This window comes from Babylonia areolata, chromosome 27 (genome assembly GCF_041734735.1).
Source record: "Babylonia areolata isolate BAREFJ2019XMU chromosome 27, ASM4173473v1, whole genome shotgun sequence".
NCBI lineage: Eukaryota > Metazoa > Mollusca > Gastropoda > Neogastropoda > Buccinidae > Babylonia > Babylonia areolata.
In genome coordinates, this window is record NC_134902.1 from 6,928,967 (window position 1) to 6,950,527 (window position 21,561).

Below are 21,561 nucleotides of genomic sequence, written 5' to 3' on the forward strand. Positions count from 1 at the left end.
TTTTTTCTTTGTTTCTTTGTTTCTTCTTCTTCTTCTTGCAGCATCTCTTTGTTGTCGTCGTTGGGTTCTCAGTGTTGTCATTGTTTTTCTTTGTGTTTCTTTGTTCCTATGTTCTTCCTCTTGCAGCATCTCTTTGTTGTCGTCGTTGGGTTCTCAGTGTTGTCATTGTTTTTCTTTGTGTTTCTTTGTTCCTATGTTCTTCCTCTTGCAGCATCTCTTTGTTGTCGTCGTTGGGTTCTCAGTGTTGTCATTGTTTTTCTTTGTGTTTCTTTGTTCCTATGTTCTTCCTCTTCCAGCATCTCTTGTGTTGTTGTTGTTGGGTTCTCGGCAGTGTCACCATTTTTCTTTGTGTGTTTTTTGTTTTTTGGTTTTTTTCTTCTCTGGTGTGTTCACCTCTGTGGAGGGTTTGGCCTGGGTCTCTGAGAGACTGTTAATTGGGGCATGTGTGTGTGTGTGTGTGTGTGTGAGTGTGTGTGTGTGTGTGTGTGTGAGTGTGTGTGTGTGTGATGCGCACGTGCGCGTGTGTTTGTGTGCATGCATATGAAGGTGGCACATTTTTATGCTGACTTTCTTTCAGTCTTTTGCCTTTTTTGTGTCTTTTATCTTTTTTTTTTTTTTTAATCCTGAAGTGTTTCCATATTTATTTCATTTTAAAGGTTTGTTTTAACTACCTATGGTAGATAGGTCAGACATCTGCTTTGCCAAACCACCCCCAAACCTAATTTTTTTTCTTCTTTTTTCAAGCAGATAATGATATTCATAAGAGATTGTACTTGTATGGCACAAACTCCTCGTATAATGGGCTGTGAGCGCCTCACATGAAACTGGACATATGCACTAGTACATGTTAACATACCTCTGCACATGAAAAAACAACACATGTGTGTGTGTGTGTGTGTGTGTGAGTGTATACACTAAGCCAATACTACAAACTGTAGACATGAACAATCACACACACACACACACACACACACACACAAGACATAAAATGCCCTACACACGCGCACACACGCGGTCGAGCAGATGTGCAGTACATAGGGATCAGTCCACATGCTTTGACGCCTCTTTGAAACAGAAACTGTTAACTTCTCTTTTTCTTTCCTGTGTTCTCTCTGCTGTCAGGTACATGTATGTGCTTGCATGTGTTCATTTGTTTATGTGTGTTGTGTGAGAATGAATGTGTATGTGCATATGTGTGTGTGTGTTACAGAGATCTTTACCACTCTCTTCTTTGTGGTCTTGAAACATTTTTATGGAGTAAGTTGCCAGAATGACGTCCTATTTATCCAGTTTTTTTACACTTTTTTTTTTTTTTTTGGTTTTTGGAGCTTGCCGAATAACTTTGTTCCAGAGGTTGACTGTAGTAGTTTCAGAGGTTGTGATCAATTGATCTTCAGTGCGTGGGTGGTGGGGGTGAATGGTTGTTTCTTTTTTATGGATTACTTATATTTTTTGTGTTCTGAAAAAAAAATTTGTAAAGCCATGTGTGACATTCTTAAAACGCTGCATGATCAGAATATTCTTTGATATTTAATAACGAATGCATTGTACACTTAGCCAAACGCTTTGTAAAATGAGAGAGAGAATGAATTGTAATTGTTGGATGACCTTGCTGTGTGTGTGTGTGTGTGTGTGATAGAAACATGTCCATGCATAATGTGTGTGTGTGCAGGGATTTCTCAGAAGTGTATGGTTCATTTTGCCCTGACCCTGCTATGATTTGTGATGTGTACTGAACCACTAAATATTATGCTGCATTAAAGAAGAGACAGAGAGAGAAGAGACTTCATAATACCTTACATGTGTAGAACATGTGTGAGAGGGAGCCGAAGACTGTAAGAGGGGTGGGAGGGAAGATATGAGGGAACAGGAGAACTGATTTATGGTGTAGGGGGAGGCTAAAGTATAGGGGAAGGGGGGTGGGTGGGGAGGGGGGTTGGGGGGGAGGAACCAAGATATGAGGGAGGGGAGAAGGGAACTGTGACATCTACAGTGTTGGTAAACCAGGCAATGAAAATTTCCAGTGTTAACAACACATACTTACCGTGACCCACTAGTGCAGACTCCGGCAGTGGTCTGACATTCCTGTCCTGTGCAAACTGATACCCAGCTTTGCGGAGAAAACGAAATGATTGGGCGATCAATCAGTAAAGGAATGGTTCTCCCACCTCTCTTCTTGTGAAGTGAGCAGTCTGACAGTATTGTTGATGAGCCAGTATTAAAGACCATCTGTAATCTCATGTCAGCCCAAATAGTTTCTTTTATGTGTGGTGGGCAGCACAAAGACATCTTGTGTTAAGTCCAGTTTGAAGTCAGGCAGGAATGAATTACTGGTACTTGCCCGTGTCTTCTTCATTCCTTGGGAGTGGGAATGTGATTGTTGATTGGTTTGAAGAGAAGTATTCTTTGCCAGGTTTCTTGTCGAATTCCCCAGTCATTTGCTGACCCCTTGCCATGAAAATTGATTCAAACCATGTTTCAGGCTGATGGTACCGATAAACGGTGTGTCCTGTTTACAAATCACTACTTCCAGGTTCTTTGCACGGGTCCTGGCCAAGTCTAGTTCGTTTGCTTGGACTCAAAAGATTGCTGATTACCTACAATTGATTACTTGTGCTTAATTTTATTCATTTTAGGCAACTTGTCTCAGAAGTCAGGTATTTCATGGTGATTGTTTTCATCCAGGATACACTGTTGATTTTTGACCATGTATTGGAAAAGAAAACAGGAAAGGAAATTGATGGTAGGACTCTAACCCTCTGCTTTACAATGTACTTAATGTTTGTGGTGATGGCTTTGGCAATTGGAGAACAGTGGAGAGGGAAAATGGAAGTAGGAAATGCAGAGTGTTCCTGAAGGCTTTCTAAGGGTGTCGCTGGAATGAGTTCCTCTTACAGTCCCCCACCCACCACACCCCCCGTCTTTTATGTGTGGCAGCCCAAGTGTTGGTGTGTTTTGTGGACCTGCGCATTCACAGGTGAGCTGTGTATTCAGGAGGTGTTGGGGGTAGTGGGGTGGTGGTGGTGAGTCTGCTCTGTGTGTCACAGGCAGGAGGCGAATCTGTACTTGAAGCAGTCCAGCGACTCGGCTGTAACAACCTCCTGGGGCAGTGTATTCCATTCCAGAATGGTACAGGGAAGAAAGACATCTGTCTCACTCTGTACTGCGTCCTGCAGGCAGGGATGTCATAGTTGCAGGTGTTGTTTTTCCTAGAGCTCAGCCTTCTGTCTGATGGTATTGGTAGGCAGACTGAGTTAATGGAGATGAGACCATCGTGGAACGTTTGGAACATCTCCAGGCGATATTTTTTCCGTCTGACTTGTAAAGGGTACCAGTTGAGGGAACTAAGGATGGAGCTGACACAAGACGTTTGTTGATGTCGGTTTGTGACCCATCTTGTTGCTCGGTGCTGGACTTTATCGATGGCCTGGAGTTCACTGGCTGTATAGGGATCCCACACAGATGCAGCATACTCAAGGATAGGTCAAACAATGATCATAGTAGAATAGTGGTCATAGCTGGACAAGACACAATCGTACAGAGCTGTGGAGCAGTGTGCTGAATGCTCTTCTGCTCTTGCTTCTTACTAAACAAAACGCAGAGAAAAATTCCGGTAGAAATTTTCATTCTAAGAACATCAGGGGGTGGGGGGGAAGAATTTGCTGTTCACTCAATCGTGCTGTTCCACATCTATGACCTTAGCGTCAAAGTTGCTCCGCTTATATTAATTTTGACTGGAAGAATCTCAAGATTTTTACTGAGACCGTAACACTTTAAGGGAAATAATATATGTTTACTTTGATGGATTTCCCTCCCTTATTTGTGTCAACACTGAAAAGACGAACTAAATTTAGACTTGACGCGTTCAGTGAATTGGTGGCTAATCGATCAACTTGACGTTTTAGGCTGCAATAAACTGATGAATTAGTGTTACAAGAAGGCTCTGATAAAGAAGCAGAAGCCTTTTAGTGGTGCTTTTTTTAGTGTTTCAAATGGATACCAAGGAACCGAACATGTAATTAGGAAAAAAATAGTGACTAGGATTGTTCGGTGACTGACATCACAAAATCTGTTTTTCTCGGGACCGTTGCGATACATTTTTGTGCGGACTGTGGAATAGTAATATCAGCATCCACAAAGAAGAGTTAAGAATATTTATGAACCTTATGTTTTGCACTTTCTTTTGTTCACTAATTTGTCTGAGTATCTGGGTGGACTTTTTGTGATTTAAAAAAAAAAATCATGAAAAATCATCTGATTTCTGGGTGCGTGACGCATGGTCATGCCTGCGACTGGATTAATTCTCAAATTTTATACTTACTCCTTATCAGTTTTTTTGGTTGTTGTTTGCTTTTGTTTTTTAAGTGTTTATTTCTATACTGCACTCATAATTATGATGAAACATAAACAGATTTAAGAAATTTAAGCAGTTTTTCCGGTCAAACAGAATTGCAGAAATGTTCAGTTACAAGTAATTGAAGAATTATTAACATGATAGTGTTTTGCTATATATGGGCTTTGATATTGTGTCTGTGTTGTTATCCAGATTAAAAAAGAAATGAAATATTGAAAACAAATAGTAGATCCAGCTAAGCCTTGAGGATTACTGCGTTATACATGCACAGATGTAACTGAATGCATGTGTGCACTTCGCTGTGTGCACTTCACACTTCAGACTGCTGTATCTTCAGCTGTACAAAGATCAGCTAAACGTGAATGGAAGAATGTGGGCATCGTTCCACCATGATATTGTTATAAGGACTTGATAACTGGACTTGTTTCGTTTGCACACCTTAATGAATGACGTTTCGTTTGCACACCTTTGCAGTGAGATATTAGGTAGGTTTTGTTTGATTGCATCCCACCATGTCTGTTTACTGTGTTTCAGATTGTTAGTGGAATTATTAACAGTTTGACAAATTTTGCACAACATTGAGAATGTTGTCTTTTTACAAGGATTTACCGTACTTTGTAAAACAATGTATCATTGAAACCTGTCCACCTGCATATTTATTTACAACCAGGAATGAACACACAGGCACATGTCTATTTTGTAGTTTCAAACTACATTTGTTTGGAATTGCTCCAGATGAGATTGGTGCATAGGCACTTGAAAAACAGTATTTTTCAGCCCCATTGTGTGGTATCTGTTACATACACCACCCATCGCCAAACTGCAAAGCAGAAGGCTGGTTGGTCAGTTGGTTTGGGGCTTCAACTAGTTTTTTGCAGGATGTTTCCACTTCTCATGTGATTGTATCCATTGGAGATGGTCTTTGCTTTGTTTTAGAATGTGGGTGGGGAATGTGAATTATGCAAGTTCTTTTGTGGATGAACTCTTTTGGGGATGTCACAGCCAGGTGATCAAAACAGTGTTTTGGCATGTTTTGTTAGTAACTCACTAGCTTACTATTGATGTGCCTTTTTGCTCCTCAAGTCATTCGGGTTTTTCCTTGGAGCAGAGGACTAGCGTTCCATCTGTTTTAAGGGACTGATCAAATGAGGGTGGTTATGTATCTGTCTTACTGTTAAACAATAAGATTAGTGCAGGCAGTTTAGTTTCCTTTCTTCAGGTCTTAGCGCAAGTGCCAGATGTGTGGCTGTGTGCTTGTGTGTGTTGAATTCTTTGTTATGAACATCGAAGAATCTTGTTGGCTTTTATTCCAGGTATCTGTACATCTTTTTGAGAGACAATGTTAAGTGTGGGTCTGTGTATGCTATGTGTGCGTTAGAGAGTGTGCGAAAGCACAGGTTTGCCTTGCTGGATCTTACTCCCCCGTCTCTGTGTGGTCCCCAGGATTCTAGTCTGAACAAAACTAGTATTTTTTCACCGTTTTTTCTCCACAAAGGGTATTGCAAGTAGTTTGTTTTCATAAACATTTCACCTTTTCTTTTTATTTTCTTCGATTTCACCTTTTCTTTTTTCTTTTTTTTATTCTTTGCTGATTGTCTCCAAATATGTTTCAGCAGGGTATGTGCTGAATAATGCACATTATCATCATGAAAGATTGGGAAACATTTTTTTGTTGTTGGTTAGGATGGTGGCATTTATCCTTTTTTTCTTGGGAAACTGTGTGTGTGTGTGTGTGTGTGTGTGTGTGTGTGTTATCTGTGAATAAGCAAGAAGTTGGATGTAAGCAGCATTGGATGGTTTGTTGAAGCAGTGAAGAATATTGTGCCTAACATCAGCATTAAGCGTTACAAATGATAAACATAAGCTTTGGTGTTTTTTTTTGTAGATTTCACTGTTACATTTGTGTGGGAAAGATTGGTTTGGGATAGTGTGCTTACTTTAATCATCCAACGTACCTATTTTAGCAAGAGACATGGAAGATGTCTGCGTGACATGTTCATGCAGACAACTTCGCTGAATATGCATGTGCTTTAACAAACGAACAAAAAAAAGGTGTGTTTTTATTCAATCACTCTTGCACTGTGTTGAGTGCCTTGGTGTGCATTTCTGCAGTGACCTTGTTGATGATAATTATGACCTTCAGGTTTTTTTTTTTTTTTTTAGTGCTGATACACTGTGTGTAATATTATACATCTGCAGTGGGGTTCGACTTTCACCTAGTTTGGAAATGCTTTTTACTTTACGCAAATTCCTCAGTGTGTGCATTTGTACTGTGTGGATATGTTTGTGGTTGCAAGTACAACCACAGGATGGTATAGGGAATATGATGGTTGTTATAATGACCACAGGAGGGTAGTGGGGATATGATGGTTGTTAGAATCACCACAGGAGGGTATGGGGGATATGATGGTTGTTAGAATCACCACAGGAGGGTATGGGGGATATGATGGTGGTTAGAATCACCACAGGAGGGTATGGGGGATATGATGGTGGTTAGAATCACCACAGGAGGGTATGGGGGATATGATGGTGGTTAGAATCACCACAGGAGGGTATGGGGGATATGAAGGTGGTTAGAATCACCACAGAAGGGTATGGGGGATATGGTGGTGGTTATAATGACCGCAGGAGGGTAGTGGGGATATGATGGTTGTTATAATGACCACAGGAGGGTATGGGGGATATGATGGTGGTTAGAATCACCACAGGAGGGTAGTGGGGATATGATGGTTGTTATAATGACCACAGGAGGGTATGGGGGATATGATGGTGGTTAGAATCACCGCAGGAGGGTAGTGGGGATATGATGGTGGTTAGAATCACCACAGGAGGGTAGGGGGGATATGATGGTTGTTAGAATCACCACAGGAGGGTATGGGTGATATGATGGTTGTTAGAACCACCACAGGAGGGTATGGGTGATATGATGGTGGTTAGAATCACCGCAGGAGGGTAGTGGGGATATGATGGTTGTTATAATGACCACAGGAGGGTAGTGGGGATATGGTGGTGGTTAGAATCACCACAGGAGGGTATGGGGGATATGATGGTTGTTAGAACCACCGCAGGAGGGTATGGGTGATATGATGGTGGTTAGAATCACCGCAGGAGGGTAGTGGGGATATGATGGTTGTTAGAACCACCACAGGAGGGTATGGGTGATATGATGGTGGTTAGAATCACCGCAGGAGGGTAGTGGGGATATGATGGTTGTTATAATGACCGCAGGAGGGTAGTGGGGATATGATGGTTGTTATAATGACCGCAGGAGGGTAGTGGGGATATGATGGTTGTTAGAATCACCACAGGAGGGTAGTGGGGATATGATGGTGGTTAGAATCACCACAGGAGGGTAGGGGGGATATGATGGTGGTTAGAATCACCGCAGGAGGGTAGGGGGGATATGATGGTTGTTAGAATCGCCACAGGAGGGTAATGGGGATATGATGGTTGTTAGAATGACCGCAGGAGGGTAATGGGGATGTGATGGTTGTTAGAATGACCACAGGAGGGTAGTGGGGATGTGATGGTGGTTAGAATCACCGCAGGAGGGTAGTGGGGATGTGATGGTGGTTAGAATCACCGCAGGAGGGTATGGGGGATATGATGGTGGTTAGAATCACCGCAGGAGGGTAGTGGGGGATATGATGGTGGTTAGAATCACCGCAGGAGGGTAGTGGGGGATATGATGGTGGTTAGAATCACCGCAGGAGGGTGTGGGGGATATGATGGTGGTTAGAATCACTACAGGAGGGTGTGGGGGATATGATGGTGGTTAGAATCACTACAGGAGGGTTTGGGGAGTTTGTAGATGGTTGTGGAAACCACAGCCATAGAAAGATATGCTGACGGTTGTAAGCAGAACAATGGGGTAATGTTGTTGGTTGTCAGAGCTACCACAGGAGGGAATGTATGGGTCTTTCTTCATGTCTTATGCCGATGATTCTCATTAACTAACAACTTGTGTTCCAGCAAGCCAGAAATATATTGTCAAGGACTTGTGATTTCTTTTTACACCCTTGGTTTATTTATATTTATATATGATTATCTGTATGAAGAATATTGCATACTCCGTCACACATTGGTCGTCGTTTCATTTTGTCGTGAAGAATTGTGACTAACAAGACTTGCTTTTTTGTTCTCTCTCTCTCTTCTTGGTTGTGCTCTGCTTAGATCTAACGCCAATACACTTTCATCTGATTTTGTTGGTCGGATTCTGACTCACACTGAATCCTTCTGGTATGTTTTATATCGAGATGAAATACAAGTAACAACTCGGCGATAGTGCGAGCGTCACCGTGTTCATTGAGAATGTGTGATGAGTGTTTAAAATCTTCAGTGTCTGATTTTTGTTTCCACATGTACACAAGAATAAAATTATGATTATGTGTTGTTTTTCTGAATATGTATTTGGTGTCGTATACTATGCCATGTCAAACTGGCTGGGAGGGCCCGGGATGACCCAGGTCCTATCCTCCCCGGATTCAGCCCATTACCCTACACATTTGGTGCTCTTCTGCGGATGCCCACTGCATTACCAAGAGTTTCTGGCAGGAGGTAAAAAAATCATTCTCAATGGCCGTCATTTTTCAGATAAGTGACATTATCAAATTGTCTTGTCTCTGCCAACCTTTTATGCATTATTTTCATGCAAGTTTGTTGATACCTTACATCCTTCTCCTTTGGTCGTTGCCGACTGTTCCTCAATGGACTGTCGTTGCTGACTGTTCCTGACTGTTCCTGACTGTTCTTCAAGGGACTGTCGTTGCCGACTGTTCCTCAAGGGACTGTCGTTGCCGACTGTTCCTGACTGTTCTTCAAGGGACTGTCGTTGCCGACTGTTCTTCAATGGACTGTCGTTGCTGACTGTTCCTGACTGTTCTTCAATGAACTACTGTTCCTGACTGTTCTTCAAGGGACTGTCGTTGCTGACTGTTCCTCAAGGAACTGTCGTTGCCGACTGTTCCTCAAGGGACTGTCGTTGCCGACTGTTCCTCAAGGGACTGTCGTTGCTGACTGTTCCAACTGTCATTGCTGACTGTTCCTCAATGGACTGGTTGCTGACTGGACTGTCGTTGCTGACTGTTCCGACTGTCGTTGCTGACTGTTCTTCAGTGGACTGTCGTTGCTGACTGTTCTTCAGTGGACTGTCGTTGCTGACTGTTCCTGACTGTTCTTCAGTGGACTGTCGTTGCTGACTGTTCCAACTGTTCCTCAGTGGACTGTCGTTGCTGACTGTTCCAACTGTTCTTCAATGGACTGTCGTTGCTGACTGTTCTTCAATGGACTGTCGTTGCTGACTGTTCCTTGCCGACTGTTCTTCAATGGACTGTCGTTGCCGACTGTTCCTCAATGGACTGTCGTTGCCGACTGTTCCTCAATGGACTGTCGTTGCTGACTGTTCCAACTGTCGTTGCTGACTGTTCTTCAGTGGACTGTCGTTGCTGACTGTTCTTCAGTGGACTGTCGTTGCTGTCTGTTCCCGACTGTTCTTCAATGGACTGTCGTTGCTGACTGTTCCAACTGTCGTTGCTGACTGTTCTTCAATGGACTGTCGTTGCTGACTGTTCCTGACTGTTCTTCAATGGACTGTCGTTGCTGACTGTTCTTCAATGGACTGTCGTTGCTGACTGTTCAGTGGACTGTCGTTGCTGACTGTTCTTCAGTGGACTTTCGTTGCTGACTGTTCCTGACTGTTCTTCAATAGACTGGCGTTGCTGACTGTTGCTGACTGTTCTTCAATGGACTGTCGTTGCTGACTGTTCCTCAATGGACTGTCGTTGCTGACTGTTCTTCAGTGGACTGTCGTTGCTGACTGTTCTTCAGTGGACTGTCGTTGCTGACTGTTCCTGACTGTTCTTCAGTGGACTGTCGTTGCTGACTGTTCTTCAGTGGACTGTCGTTGCTGACTGTTCCAACTGTCGTTGCTGACTGTTCTTCAATGGACTGTCGTTGCTGACTGTTCTTCAATGGACTGTCGTTGCTGACTGTTCCTGACTGTTCTTCAATGGACTGGCCGCAATACTTGTGAATAACCTGTCCCCATCGCGGAGCATACCTACGGGTTTGGGATAGTGCTCTCACAGAAGACCATCCCAGGTCCCGGGACACACAGGTTCTCCCGTTTGTGATCGGGCCAATGCGTCTTTGTTGATACATTGAGGTGGAACAGCTTGAACTCCTAACACAGTCAGGAAGGGGACTGTGGGGGATTGGAGCTCAGGCCGGACCCCAAGTGGAGGATGGTTTTGTTGAGGGATGTGCCCCTACTGTAAACCTGCAGGTTGTGCATGTCCAGATCCTCATTCATCCAGCATCCTACCGGTACCTGAGGTTCATGTGGAGAGACAGGGTAACCCAGTTCTCTGCCCTCCTGTGTGGTCATTCCAGTGCACCCCATCCTCTGCCGACGGTGGGGCTGGCAGGGGTTTCCAGGTTCAGTTCAGAGTTCACTTCCTCTAGGTAGGTACCTACTCACTTGACTCCACTTGGCACAGTCGCAGGCCCTGTGTACAATTCACATATCCACATTTCTGGAGCTGTGCACACATCAGGGATTGTCGCAACAAAAGGGAAATTGCACTTTCTTCGACTTCTTAGGGAAGACATTTGCCATACGGTCCATATCGGTTGGTCAGGGGTTTCAGTGTTCAGTTCACAGTACACAGAAGCAAGGCTGGTCTCAGAGGGCTTAGCCCAGGGCCATGCACATCTGGGAGGTTGGTTCCTGGAAATACATCAGCAATAACTAACCTACTCCCCCACCCCCTCCCCCCATTTCTGGCAGAGGGGGTCCCAATGACCCTATACTTCAAGTGGCACTCTTCACGATGCATCCTCGTGAGTAATGGGGAGCCCACTTGCAGCCGTGATTGGGTCATCACAGGAGCCAAGTGAAACTTCACTCTTCTGGAACTTGCAGCAGTTCGCTGGGCTTGTCTCCACTCCACTTGGGTAGAAGCCATCCAAAATATTCATGCAGCAGTTCGCTGGGCTTGTCTCCACTCCACTTGGGTAGAAGCCATCCAGAATATTCATGCGTTCACAGGCAACATTACATCGTGTACTTGGACACAAAAAGGCGGGGGATGGGGGGGGCTTGAACATCCTCATGTGGTGGTTCAAGGCTCTCCTTTGCTGGTGCTACAAGGCATTGAACTTTCAGCAAGACACATAGGGGCAGTACCAACCTAGGCAGGCACTTGCAGCAGGTTCAAGAGAGTCCTCCACTTGGTGGACCCCCTGCAAGGGGTGTGGCATTACGGTCTCCACAGAAGGGGGTTCTCTTTACCACAGGTCTGTCGAGGACCCATGATTCCTGTCACACTGGTTTCTCGTCCAGTGGCGAGATGTCATATCACTGAGTTGCCGCGATAAATTTTGGCTGAGAAGAGCAAACAGATAGGCCTGGTTTGCATCAGTTTGACATGGTAAGTATATTTAACCAAACTGGGAGTATAATACAGACTGCTCATTTCTATATCAATAATTCCTGAACACTCCCCACACCCCCAAAATAAAAATCAGTTCATATAGTGGAAGAAAAAGTCGTTTCCTGTCAGTAGACAATAGAATTAATTTCTCTCATAAATATAGCCTTAAATGTCACACACACACACACAAAAAAAATGTTCATATAACAAGAAAAATTCCCGTTCTTTCTCTGTGACTTGATACAGACAAAGAAGCTGAACAAGGAATGGGCAGGGGCTGAAAACAGTCAAGAAATAAACACAGTGGAGGGCAGGCAGGCCTGTTGCTTACAATACAAGCAGCTTTTATTGCACAACACCAAGCCATAAAAACTGACAGGAGAGAAGAGACAAAGTTCCAAAGCATGCGCGCTCCGACGCAGGTAGCCTGATAAAATACATACATCCTCAAAAGGCACCACGACAAGACTGTGTGTGCCAATAGAAAAGGTAAAAGACCTGAAGCTGACAGAAAAAAAATGTACATTCAGTAAACAGACTGCAGTAGTCGACTGTTAGGGGTTTTTTTGTTTGTTTATTTTTTAAATGTATCTCCAACAAGACTGTTGCTAAAAACCACTACCAGCTATTCTAATTTATGAGTAACACTTTTTTTCATCAGTGTTTACTTAGGGTGGAGTACAATTATCATTCATCCATAACTTTGCTGGAAGTTCAAGGTAATGCATCCAAACAGATAATCATGGAGAGCATAATAAAACAACCCTCTTCCTCCCTAACAATCCTCCTCTCCCACAACCCCCCACCCTCCCCCCAAGGAGGCAGGGTTGATAGAATGGCAAGTATACTTGGTGATGACATGGCGATACAAACGACACTGAACAAGGCCTTTACACAGACTGACTGACAAGGGTCCCAGTTTGTACAAGGCTAAGAGAAAAGTCCATCCAGAATAAAAAGACACAGACTTCAGCAGTTTAAAGTCTTGAAGGAAAATATGGATGTGACAATGTTGTGCCTCCCAGTCAGACATCTTTCCTTTCTTCCAAATTTTTTTTTCACAACATTATTTTTCTTTCAACACTGAACTTGGTAATATTGTCGTAAAGCACAGGAATTCTAATGCAGAAATTTTTTGTAAGGAGAAGCACACTTCTAGAAAGAGAAAACACATACATACATTCAAGAAAATAATATACAATATGGCTAAAGTTCCAAAACTCTTGAAAATAGGTCAAGATATCCTCCTACACCCTTCATTTTACACAAAAAAGAAAAAGAAAAAAGAGGAACGGGCGTTAACAACTGATGATTTGCTGCGGAGTACCAGGTTCAAACCTCCATCAGAAACACTGTTGACCAGTAACACATCCATACCCTCCTGCCGTCCATTGTAGGATTTGAACCCTGAACTACATCACCCTGACAAGACTGGCGTTGAAGCTCTGCTTTCCAAACAGCACATGATGACAACACTTGCACACAACACTCCCTATGTACCGTACCGGACTTGCAAACATCATCGGAAGATTACACGCCACTAAGTCATACAAACTACATGTCGGTTAAATGTCGTTATTTGGGCAATGATACACTGCACTGTATTATTTGGAAAGAAAGAAAGAAATCAAGCTGGGTACGACTTGAATAATAATGCCTGAAAGTTAACTCTGAGCAAATACAAAAAGTCCACAGAATATTTCCCTGATCATGTGGAAATCCCATTTTGTACCAGTCTTTGTGTCGCTTAACAATTTGCCTCCCCTCCCCAAAAATATACACACACACTACATAGTAGCTGGATTGGAGTTTAAAAAAGGTTTTATTTTTTTTAATGCCTAAAAATATTCACTGAATCAATCTATTCTCTTTTTATTTTATTTTTTTTTTTTATTTTTTTTATCTAAATACGCCATAACAGTTTAAAATGACACAAAACGGTTGACCTTAAAAATTGTGTGATGGTTGGATTCTCTGACGATAAAAACATTCACAAAAAATACTCACTGGAGCTTCAACGCTTTGGTCATCAGAGGAAAAAATGCTGAAATATGACATGTCTGGAAAAAGTAGTGCAGAAAACTGATCCCAAGTCATGACAAAGCACAGGTGACGTCAATAAACAAAAAGACATCCTCCACATGCCACACAATGGACTTCCCAACATCAGCGACAGTCACCATGAATTTACAAATGAAACACATTTTTTTCTCTTCTTTCCTTCCTACAAAACTTGGCTTTAACTTTGATGTTACAGACTCGACTCCGTGTACAATGAAACCAAAGTATAAAAAAATTTTTAAAAATAAAAAAACTGTACAAAGTAAAAGGTCCCTTAGCTTCTGCCACTTTCAACCTTTCCTGACTGAAGTCAGATGCTCGTTTTCCCTGACTGAAGTCATCTACCCATCCACACTTGAGTGGAGTGAAGAAGAGTCTTCCCCCAAGGACACAAACAGCACGCTGAAACAAAGCCTCAAACCCGGACCACTGGATCAAAACTCAGACCCTAACCAATTCTGCCATGGCGCCCTCTCTATGTACACTAAGTGCATGCAGCTAAGGGAGACTACTGTCCTGTTATTGAACCAACCAAGCACTGTCCTTCACTCCACACCATTCCGTTAGACGAGGGGCCACGACTGCGACTGACAAGGGAGTCCAAAATCAGACAAGCATCAAGGAAAAGGGAGGAGGAAAAAAAACAAAAAAAACCCTCCCCAAAACATTACTGAAACATCGCTGTTCTCTTCATCATCATCATCTTCTTCTGTCCATCTGCCATGTTACATGGTCATTTTTGACAAGGAGCACAATTTGACTGATCAAGAGAAAACAAACAAAACAATAACAAACAAAACAAAAGTACAGCGAAACATGACAATGTTGGAAACCAGTCGCACTCCGACCAAAGAGACCTTTCACCTCCGTAAAGAGACCTGGTTTTTTTCCCCCCACAAGATGCAAATGGCAACTAAAGTATCACTAGCACAGTGTGTCAGCCACAGGCTGGAGGGGAGGGAACCCCGGCTGACTGGATGAAGGGGAGACTACTGGGGAGGGGCGTCACCACAGCTGCGTGGAGCGACCTCCGGGGGGGTTGCTGATGCGGGTCGATGCTTTCACTCCCATCTTGTCGTCGATCTGGGCACCTGCACGACACAACACTCACACATACACATATTGATCATACACCTCTCACTTTGCTGTTGGACCAACTGTAAATTTTTGTCAATATCTGATATAACCGAAGCATTGAACCTAACAACACACACACACACGTGCATGCTATCACATATGCATGCATGCACACATACACAGCATCTAAAGTAAGTATTCATCATAAATGACTGCTTCTCATACACAGTTTAAGTAACACACACCACAAATGGACTTCTCTTAATGGAGATAATGAAGTATTCTATATTACAGTAAGAGGCAGACTAAAACAATCTTGGTAAAGGTCGACTTACATGAGATCAGATCAAGCCACAAGCTGTTCTTCATGCAAATGAAATGTGTGAGTGACAGACAGACAGATACGGAGCACAGTTTAGGAAAGCTGAGTGCATAATAAATGCCTATTACTGTTCACTGGTTTTTTTTATTGTTTTTTTTCCCCCTCTTGCAGTGAAGGTTATATTTGTCAAGAAAACACATGCAATCAAATTCCACATTTAGGTCATAATCAAAAATGACAAAAAAAAAACCCACAACATAATCAGCTATGCCCTGTTATCACTATCATCACTACGGGAGCCTCTCACCGCTGAGAGAGAAAGAAGAGTCCTGCATGTTGCGGCCTCCACCCCGGGTGGGTGGGCGGGTGTGGATGGAGGGCTCTGTGGAGGACTGGGAGGGTTTCTCCACCACCTTCATCACCGCCTCCTCGTCCACATTCACCACCGGCCCTGTGTACGGCTCTCGCTCCACCTTCACCGGCTGTCGGGCCTGCACAGCCATGAGGATGATGGTAATATTAAGTGTAATACTACTGCTACTAGTAATAATAATAATAATGGATACTTTCCTCCCTTAACTCATTCTCCTCCAGGTACGATTTAACTCGTACAATAATTACTTCCCCTGTGGACCAGATAAGAGCATTCTCTTACCAACACACAAATCTTCTTCTTCGTTCGTGGGCTGCAATTCCCACGTTCACTCATACGTAAACTTCGTGCAGTTGCCATTCTAAACAGAACAGTGCCATTATGTGTATGACTAATCTAATTTTGTTCATTCTTGCTTGGTGCAGTTGCCATTCTAAACAGAACAGTTTACCCATTCCTGAAGCATGAAAACGAAGCTTTGTTTGACCGATTAAGTCAACAATTCTCCATCAATTTTCACTGTTTTAGTGAACCACCCTGTTTTTTTCTACAGTGGTGTCATGTAGTGCTGGTCCAGGGGAGTTGTAGCAGGCATGTGGCTGTGGGGTGGAATGGGTTAACTCACTTAGTACTGCCAGTCAGCTCCCCAGACAACTCACTGGTATGGGTAAGAAATAAAATCGCAAAAAAAAGGAAAGAAAAGAAAGAAATGTTAGATTTTATGAACTGAAAACTTCCACACTGATTTGTAACATAATGATTAGTTGGGCACAAAATACAAAACTTCCTCTCCTCTTATGCTATCACACAGTGAGATGACAAAAGCATCCATATTTTTTGTTCAAAATTTACATGTAATGACCACTTGTAAATGAATCCAGGAAAGCACAAAGAGTTTGAACAGATTAAATTCAGAATGTTATATGGCTACTATAGAGCCCCTTCGTCTTAATTCTGTTGTCTGCCTTGCGACTGAGATGAAATGAGTTGAGTAACTGCTTATCCCTTTCCAGAACGAACTTGGTGAGTGTGTGAGTTTGAGAGTATCAGAATTTGTTGGTTGTATTTTTGATTGTGTGCTATTTATGATTGTGTGCAATGACTTGTGTGCATGCGTGAGTGCAGGCTTGTTTGTGGTGTGTGTTGCGCGTGCGTTTGGGTGTGGGGGTATGGGTGAACAATTAAACAATGTTTTGTATCTTCTGTTCAATTTTTCCTTTTTGATTATATTAGTATCCATTACTATCTGTGTGTGTGTGTGTGTGTGGTGTGTGTGTGTGTGTTTTTCCATTTGTAAATGTCTAGGGCTTATTTTCAAGATTAGGCATAAATGCTCATAACAACAATAATAAGAAGAAGAATAGCATCAACAATAATAACAATAATAAAATAATAATTATTATTATCATCATTATTATCATTATAATCATAATGTCCTGTTCCTCACCTGGTCTCTGGCCTTGACCCGGCCATACACCATCTCCGCGTGACAAGGGGTGGACACGAAGCGTCCCAGTCCCTGAGTCACCTTCAGCTGTCACACACAGTGCACACCATTACGTCATACAGCCTTGTAACACTGACGTCTATGTAACATTAATATCAATAATAACATCACACACACACTGCCACCGTTACGTCATACAGCCTTGTAACACTGACATCTATGTAACATTAATGTCAATAATAACATCACACACAGTGCACACCGTTACGTCATACAGCCTTGTAACACTGACATCTATGTAACATTAATGTCAATAATAACATCACACACACACTGCCACCGTTACGTCATACAGCCTTGTAACATTGACGTCTATGTAACATTAATGTCAATAATAACATCACACACACTGCCACCGTTACATCATACAGCCTTGTAACATTGACGTCTATGTAACATTAATGTCAATAATAACATCACACACACACTGCCACCATTACATCATACAGCCTTGTAACACTGACGTCTATGTAACAACAATGTCAATAATAACGTCACACACACACTGCCACTGTTACGTCATACAGCCTTGTAACACTGACGTCTATGTAACATTAATGTCAGTAATATCACACACAGTGCACACCGTTACGTCGTACAGCCTTGTAACACTGACGTCTATGTAACGTTAATGTCAATAATAACATCACACACACACTGCCACTGTTACGTCATACAGCCTTGTAACACTGACATCTATGTAACATTAATGTCAATAATAATATCGCACACAGTGCACACCGTTACATCATACAGCCTTGTAACACTGACGTCTATGTAACATTAATGTCAATAATAACATCACACACACTGCCACTGTTACGTCATACAGCCTTTTAACACTGACGTCTATGTAACATTAATGTCAATAATAACATCACACACAGTGCCACCGTTACATCATACAGCCTTGTAACATTGACGTCTATGTAACATTAATGTCAATAATAACATCACACACACACTGCCACCATTACGTCATACAGCCTTGTAACACTGACGTCTATGTAACAACAATGTCAATAATAACATCACACACACACTGCCACCGTTACGTCATACAGCCTTGTAACATTGACGTCTATGTAACAACAATGTCAATAATAACATCACACACACACTGCCACCGTTACGTCATACAGCCTTGTAACATTGACGTCTATGTAACAACAATGTCAATAATAACATCACACACACACTGCCACCGTTACGTCATACAGCCTTGTAATATTGACGTCAATAATAATAATATTAACATCAATAACAACATGACACACACAGTGCGTCATAGAACCTTGTAACATTAATGTCAATAATAACAACACCACACACATAGCACCACCGTTACATCATATAGCCTTGTAACATTAACATCAACATCATCACACACACACAGTCCACTGTTATGTCATACAGCCTTGTATCATCAATTATAACAACATTGCACACAGTCAGTGCCAGTGTTACATCACTAGCCTTGTGACATCAATGTAAATGATGTTCACAATGATAACAATATGACTTCAATGCCCAGATTAAAACCAGATGGAGGGCGGGGTGCGTTGTGGTGTGTGTGTCTGTGTGTGCACGCGCACATGAGTGAGTGAGTGTGAGCGTGAGGGTTGTGTAAGCTTGCGCACGTTACCATGTATGTGCGCCGGGTGCTAGTCCTTTCACCATCACACTCTCCTTTTCCTTTCCTTCCCCACAGCAAAACATATGCTCTTCCTTCTTCCTTTTCCCTTCTTTCTTCCTCAAGTTCTTCCCTCCTTCCTTTCTTTCCCTTGTCCAGCACCACATGTCCGTTGGTCAGCATGAAGACAGGCAAACCATGGCACTCCATGTCTTCTGTTCCTTCCTTCCTTCCCTTCTTTTTTTTTTCTTCTTTCCCTTTCTTCATTCTCTTCTCTTCCCTTCTTCCTTTCTTTATTCCCTTCTGTCTTTCCTGCTTTCTTCCTTCCTTTCTTTTCTTTCTTTCTTCCCTCCTTCCTTTCTTTCCCTACCTGCCCCTCGTCCAGCACCACATGTCCGTTGGTCAGCACGAACACAGGCACCCCGTGGCACTCCATGCCCTCAAAGATGTTGAAGTCCACAGCCTGGTGATGGGTCTGAGCCGAGATCTTCCGCTTCTGCTTGGGGTCCCAGATCACAACGTCTGCGTCCGACCCGATGGCGATTCGGCCCTGATGGGGGACAGAGGGAGTGGGGGGGAGGAGGAGAAACAAGCAAAAGATGTACATGCATGGAGTCTTTCATGGTTTGTGCAGCAAGACTGAGGATTGCTTGGGAACCACCAAATTATTGTTACCATTACTATATACATGAAAAACTATGATAGTCGGTTGTGCCCGACTATGACCATCAGAACAGCAGAAGAGGCAACTGCTGTCCCGGCTATCTGGGTTACAATTTGATTATAGTGAAGAGCGTCTTGCCCAAGTTACAACCCCACTCTCTCGGCCAAGAGTTTTAGGACAGTCAGCATTGGGATGGTTCCCCAAAGGCCAACTCGACCCCAAGGCTGCAGCACTAAGAGCCAGTGCAATCCTGCCTCCAAGTTTGAGTCACAGTCCTTCACAAAAGACTAAGCTGTAAATGTCTTACCACTGCAATGGAGAAACCATTGATCATACAGCTCTCACTTTGTTGTTCGCCGAAGTGTAAGCTTATGTTATTATCACCATTATTATCATCATCATCATCATTTCTGGTACTGATATTCTTATTGTTTCTATTATTCTGTTTTGTTTCATTTTCGAGGGGTGGGGGGGTGTTAATGCTGGTGTTCAACTTCAGTTTCAAAACTGATTCCTTTGCCTTTCAACAAAGCAAATTCCAGAAAAATAAGGGGCGCAACTCATGCTGACATCCAACGACATTTTCAGACAAGTTTCCAAGCAGTCTATTAACTGAGCAAAAATATTTCAGGTCTGTTTGATGCTGAAAACCAAAAGAAAGCACTCTGTCGTTCAGTGAGCAATGACCAAAGTGTTTCAACAGGTCAGAGAGCAACTCAAATCCTGAAAATTAGTTTATTTTAGAACATCAGAGCTCACAACTTCTCTGAGATCAAGAAAAGCCTGGGAAAATTCACAAAACACCTTTCCTTTCTTAGTTAACTCATTCTACTACGGGTATGAGTTAATTCTTACCATGATCACTTCCCTTGGGGACCTGGTACGAGCATTCTCATATCAATACAGTGTTCTAATTTTGTTTATTCTTGCTTGGTGCAGTTGGCGTTCTAATCTCAACTGTTTACAGATTCTGGAAGCATGAAAATGTAGCTTTGTTTGACCAATTAAATCAACAATTCTCCATTGATTTTCACCATTTTAATGAACAACCCTGCTTTTTACTGCAGTGGTCTTATGAAGTGCTGGTCAGGGGGAGTTGTAGCAGGCATGCAGAATGGGGTAGAATGAGTTAAACTACGCTTCCGTTAACAGGTTCTCTGAGCAATGAGTAACTGAGCAAGAAGAGCTGGGCTGGAAGACTGCTGAGCTTAATCCCTGTCACACTGGCTGTAACAGGATTACATGGAAACAACATTCAATGCACTGCTGTACAGGGAACAAGAAACAACACTACCAACACCTGCTGACAGACAATGCATGACTCAGACTGACAGAGAGAATCAAACAGCTATCAGAGATGCCTCACCCTGTCAAGTGTTTGTAGGAACAATCAGGAAATTTGGTGGGAACATTCTGAATCTGGTCAAAACACTCAAGACTCCAAGCCGCATCAGCAAACATACATTTTATCTACAAGGCTTACAAACACTTGGGCCTACCCGCAACATGGTGTAAATGCTACGATTAAGCTGATTGGTCCACTCAATGCTGTTTCAATGTAAACATGCACACGATTAGCTAAGCATCATCATGTGAGACCAAGGCTAGTAGTGATTGCCCTGGCCTTGTGACTGATAGGTGTAGAGCATCTGGGTAACGCTATGACAGTCAAGCATGTGACCATGCCATGTAGTCAAAAATGAACTCATCAGAACAATTTTGACGTTGGCTCATTGTCGGAATAAACTGCAATCAAGCGTAGCAAAATACGGCAAAATCCTAACAGTTGGCATTTCTGCACACGCTACAACACTCACTCACCCACACAGACAGCAAACACTTCAGTGACTGACCTTTTTGGGGTAGATGTTGTAGATTTTTGCAGCATTGGTACTCGTGGCCGCCACAAAGCGGCATGGATCCATTTTACCAGAGCACTGACCACACAGACATCAGAACAAAAAAGTTAATATTTTCCATGTTTACCTAACTATAATAAAACAATAATACAAATAAAAATTTCAACGATAATACTAATAATTACAATAATAATAATAAACATTTGTCAGTTTATCTTTTAAACAGAGCTCAAAATGCTTTCCCTGCACAGAAACTCACATGACATGGGCAATAATTG

General features: G+C 42.7%; 1 protein-coding gene across 6 annotated transcripts in view; it reads right to left on the reverse strand.

The window, feature by feature from the left end:
- Positions 1 to 12,104: 12,104 nt before the first annotated feature.
- LOC143301616 (dihydropyrimidinase-like) overlaps positions 12,105 to 21,561 on the reverse strand; it is a 151,342-nt gene continuing 141,885 nt past the window's right edge. For all 6 annotated transcript variants that reach the window (XM_076616014.1, XM_076616015.1, XM_076616016.1 and 3 more), the window contains 5 exons: positions 21,278 to 21,361; positions 19,131 to 19,310; positions 17,068 to 17,154; positions 15,555 to 15,738; positions 12,105 to 14,939 (listed from right to left, as the gene is read on the reverse strand). In XM_076616014.1, the coding sequence (XP_076472129.1) occupies positions 14,854 to 14,939; positions 15,555 to 15,738; positions 17,068 to 17,154; positions 19,131 to 19,310; positions 21,278 to 21,361 (621 nt within the window). In that variant the 3' untranslated portion in view covers positions 12,105 to 14,853. The remainder of the gene's footprint in view (positions 14,940 to 15,554; positions 15,739 to 17,067; positions 17,155 to 19,130; positions 19,311 to 21,277; positions 21,362 to 21,561) is intronic.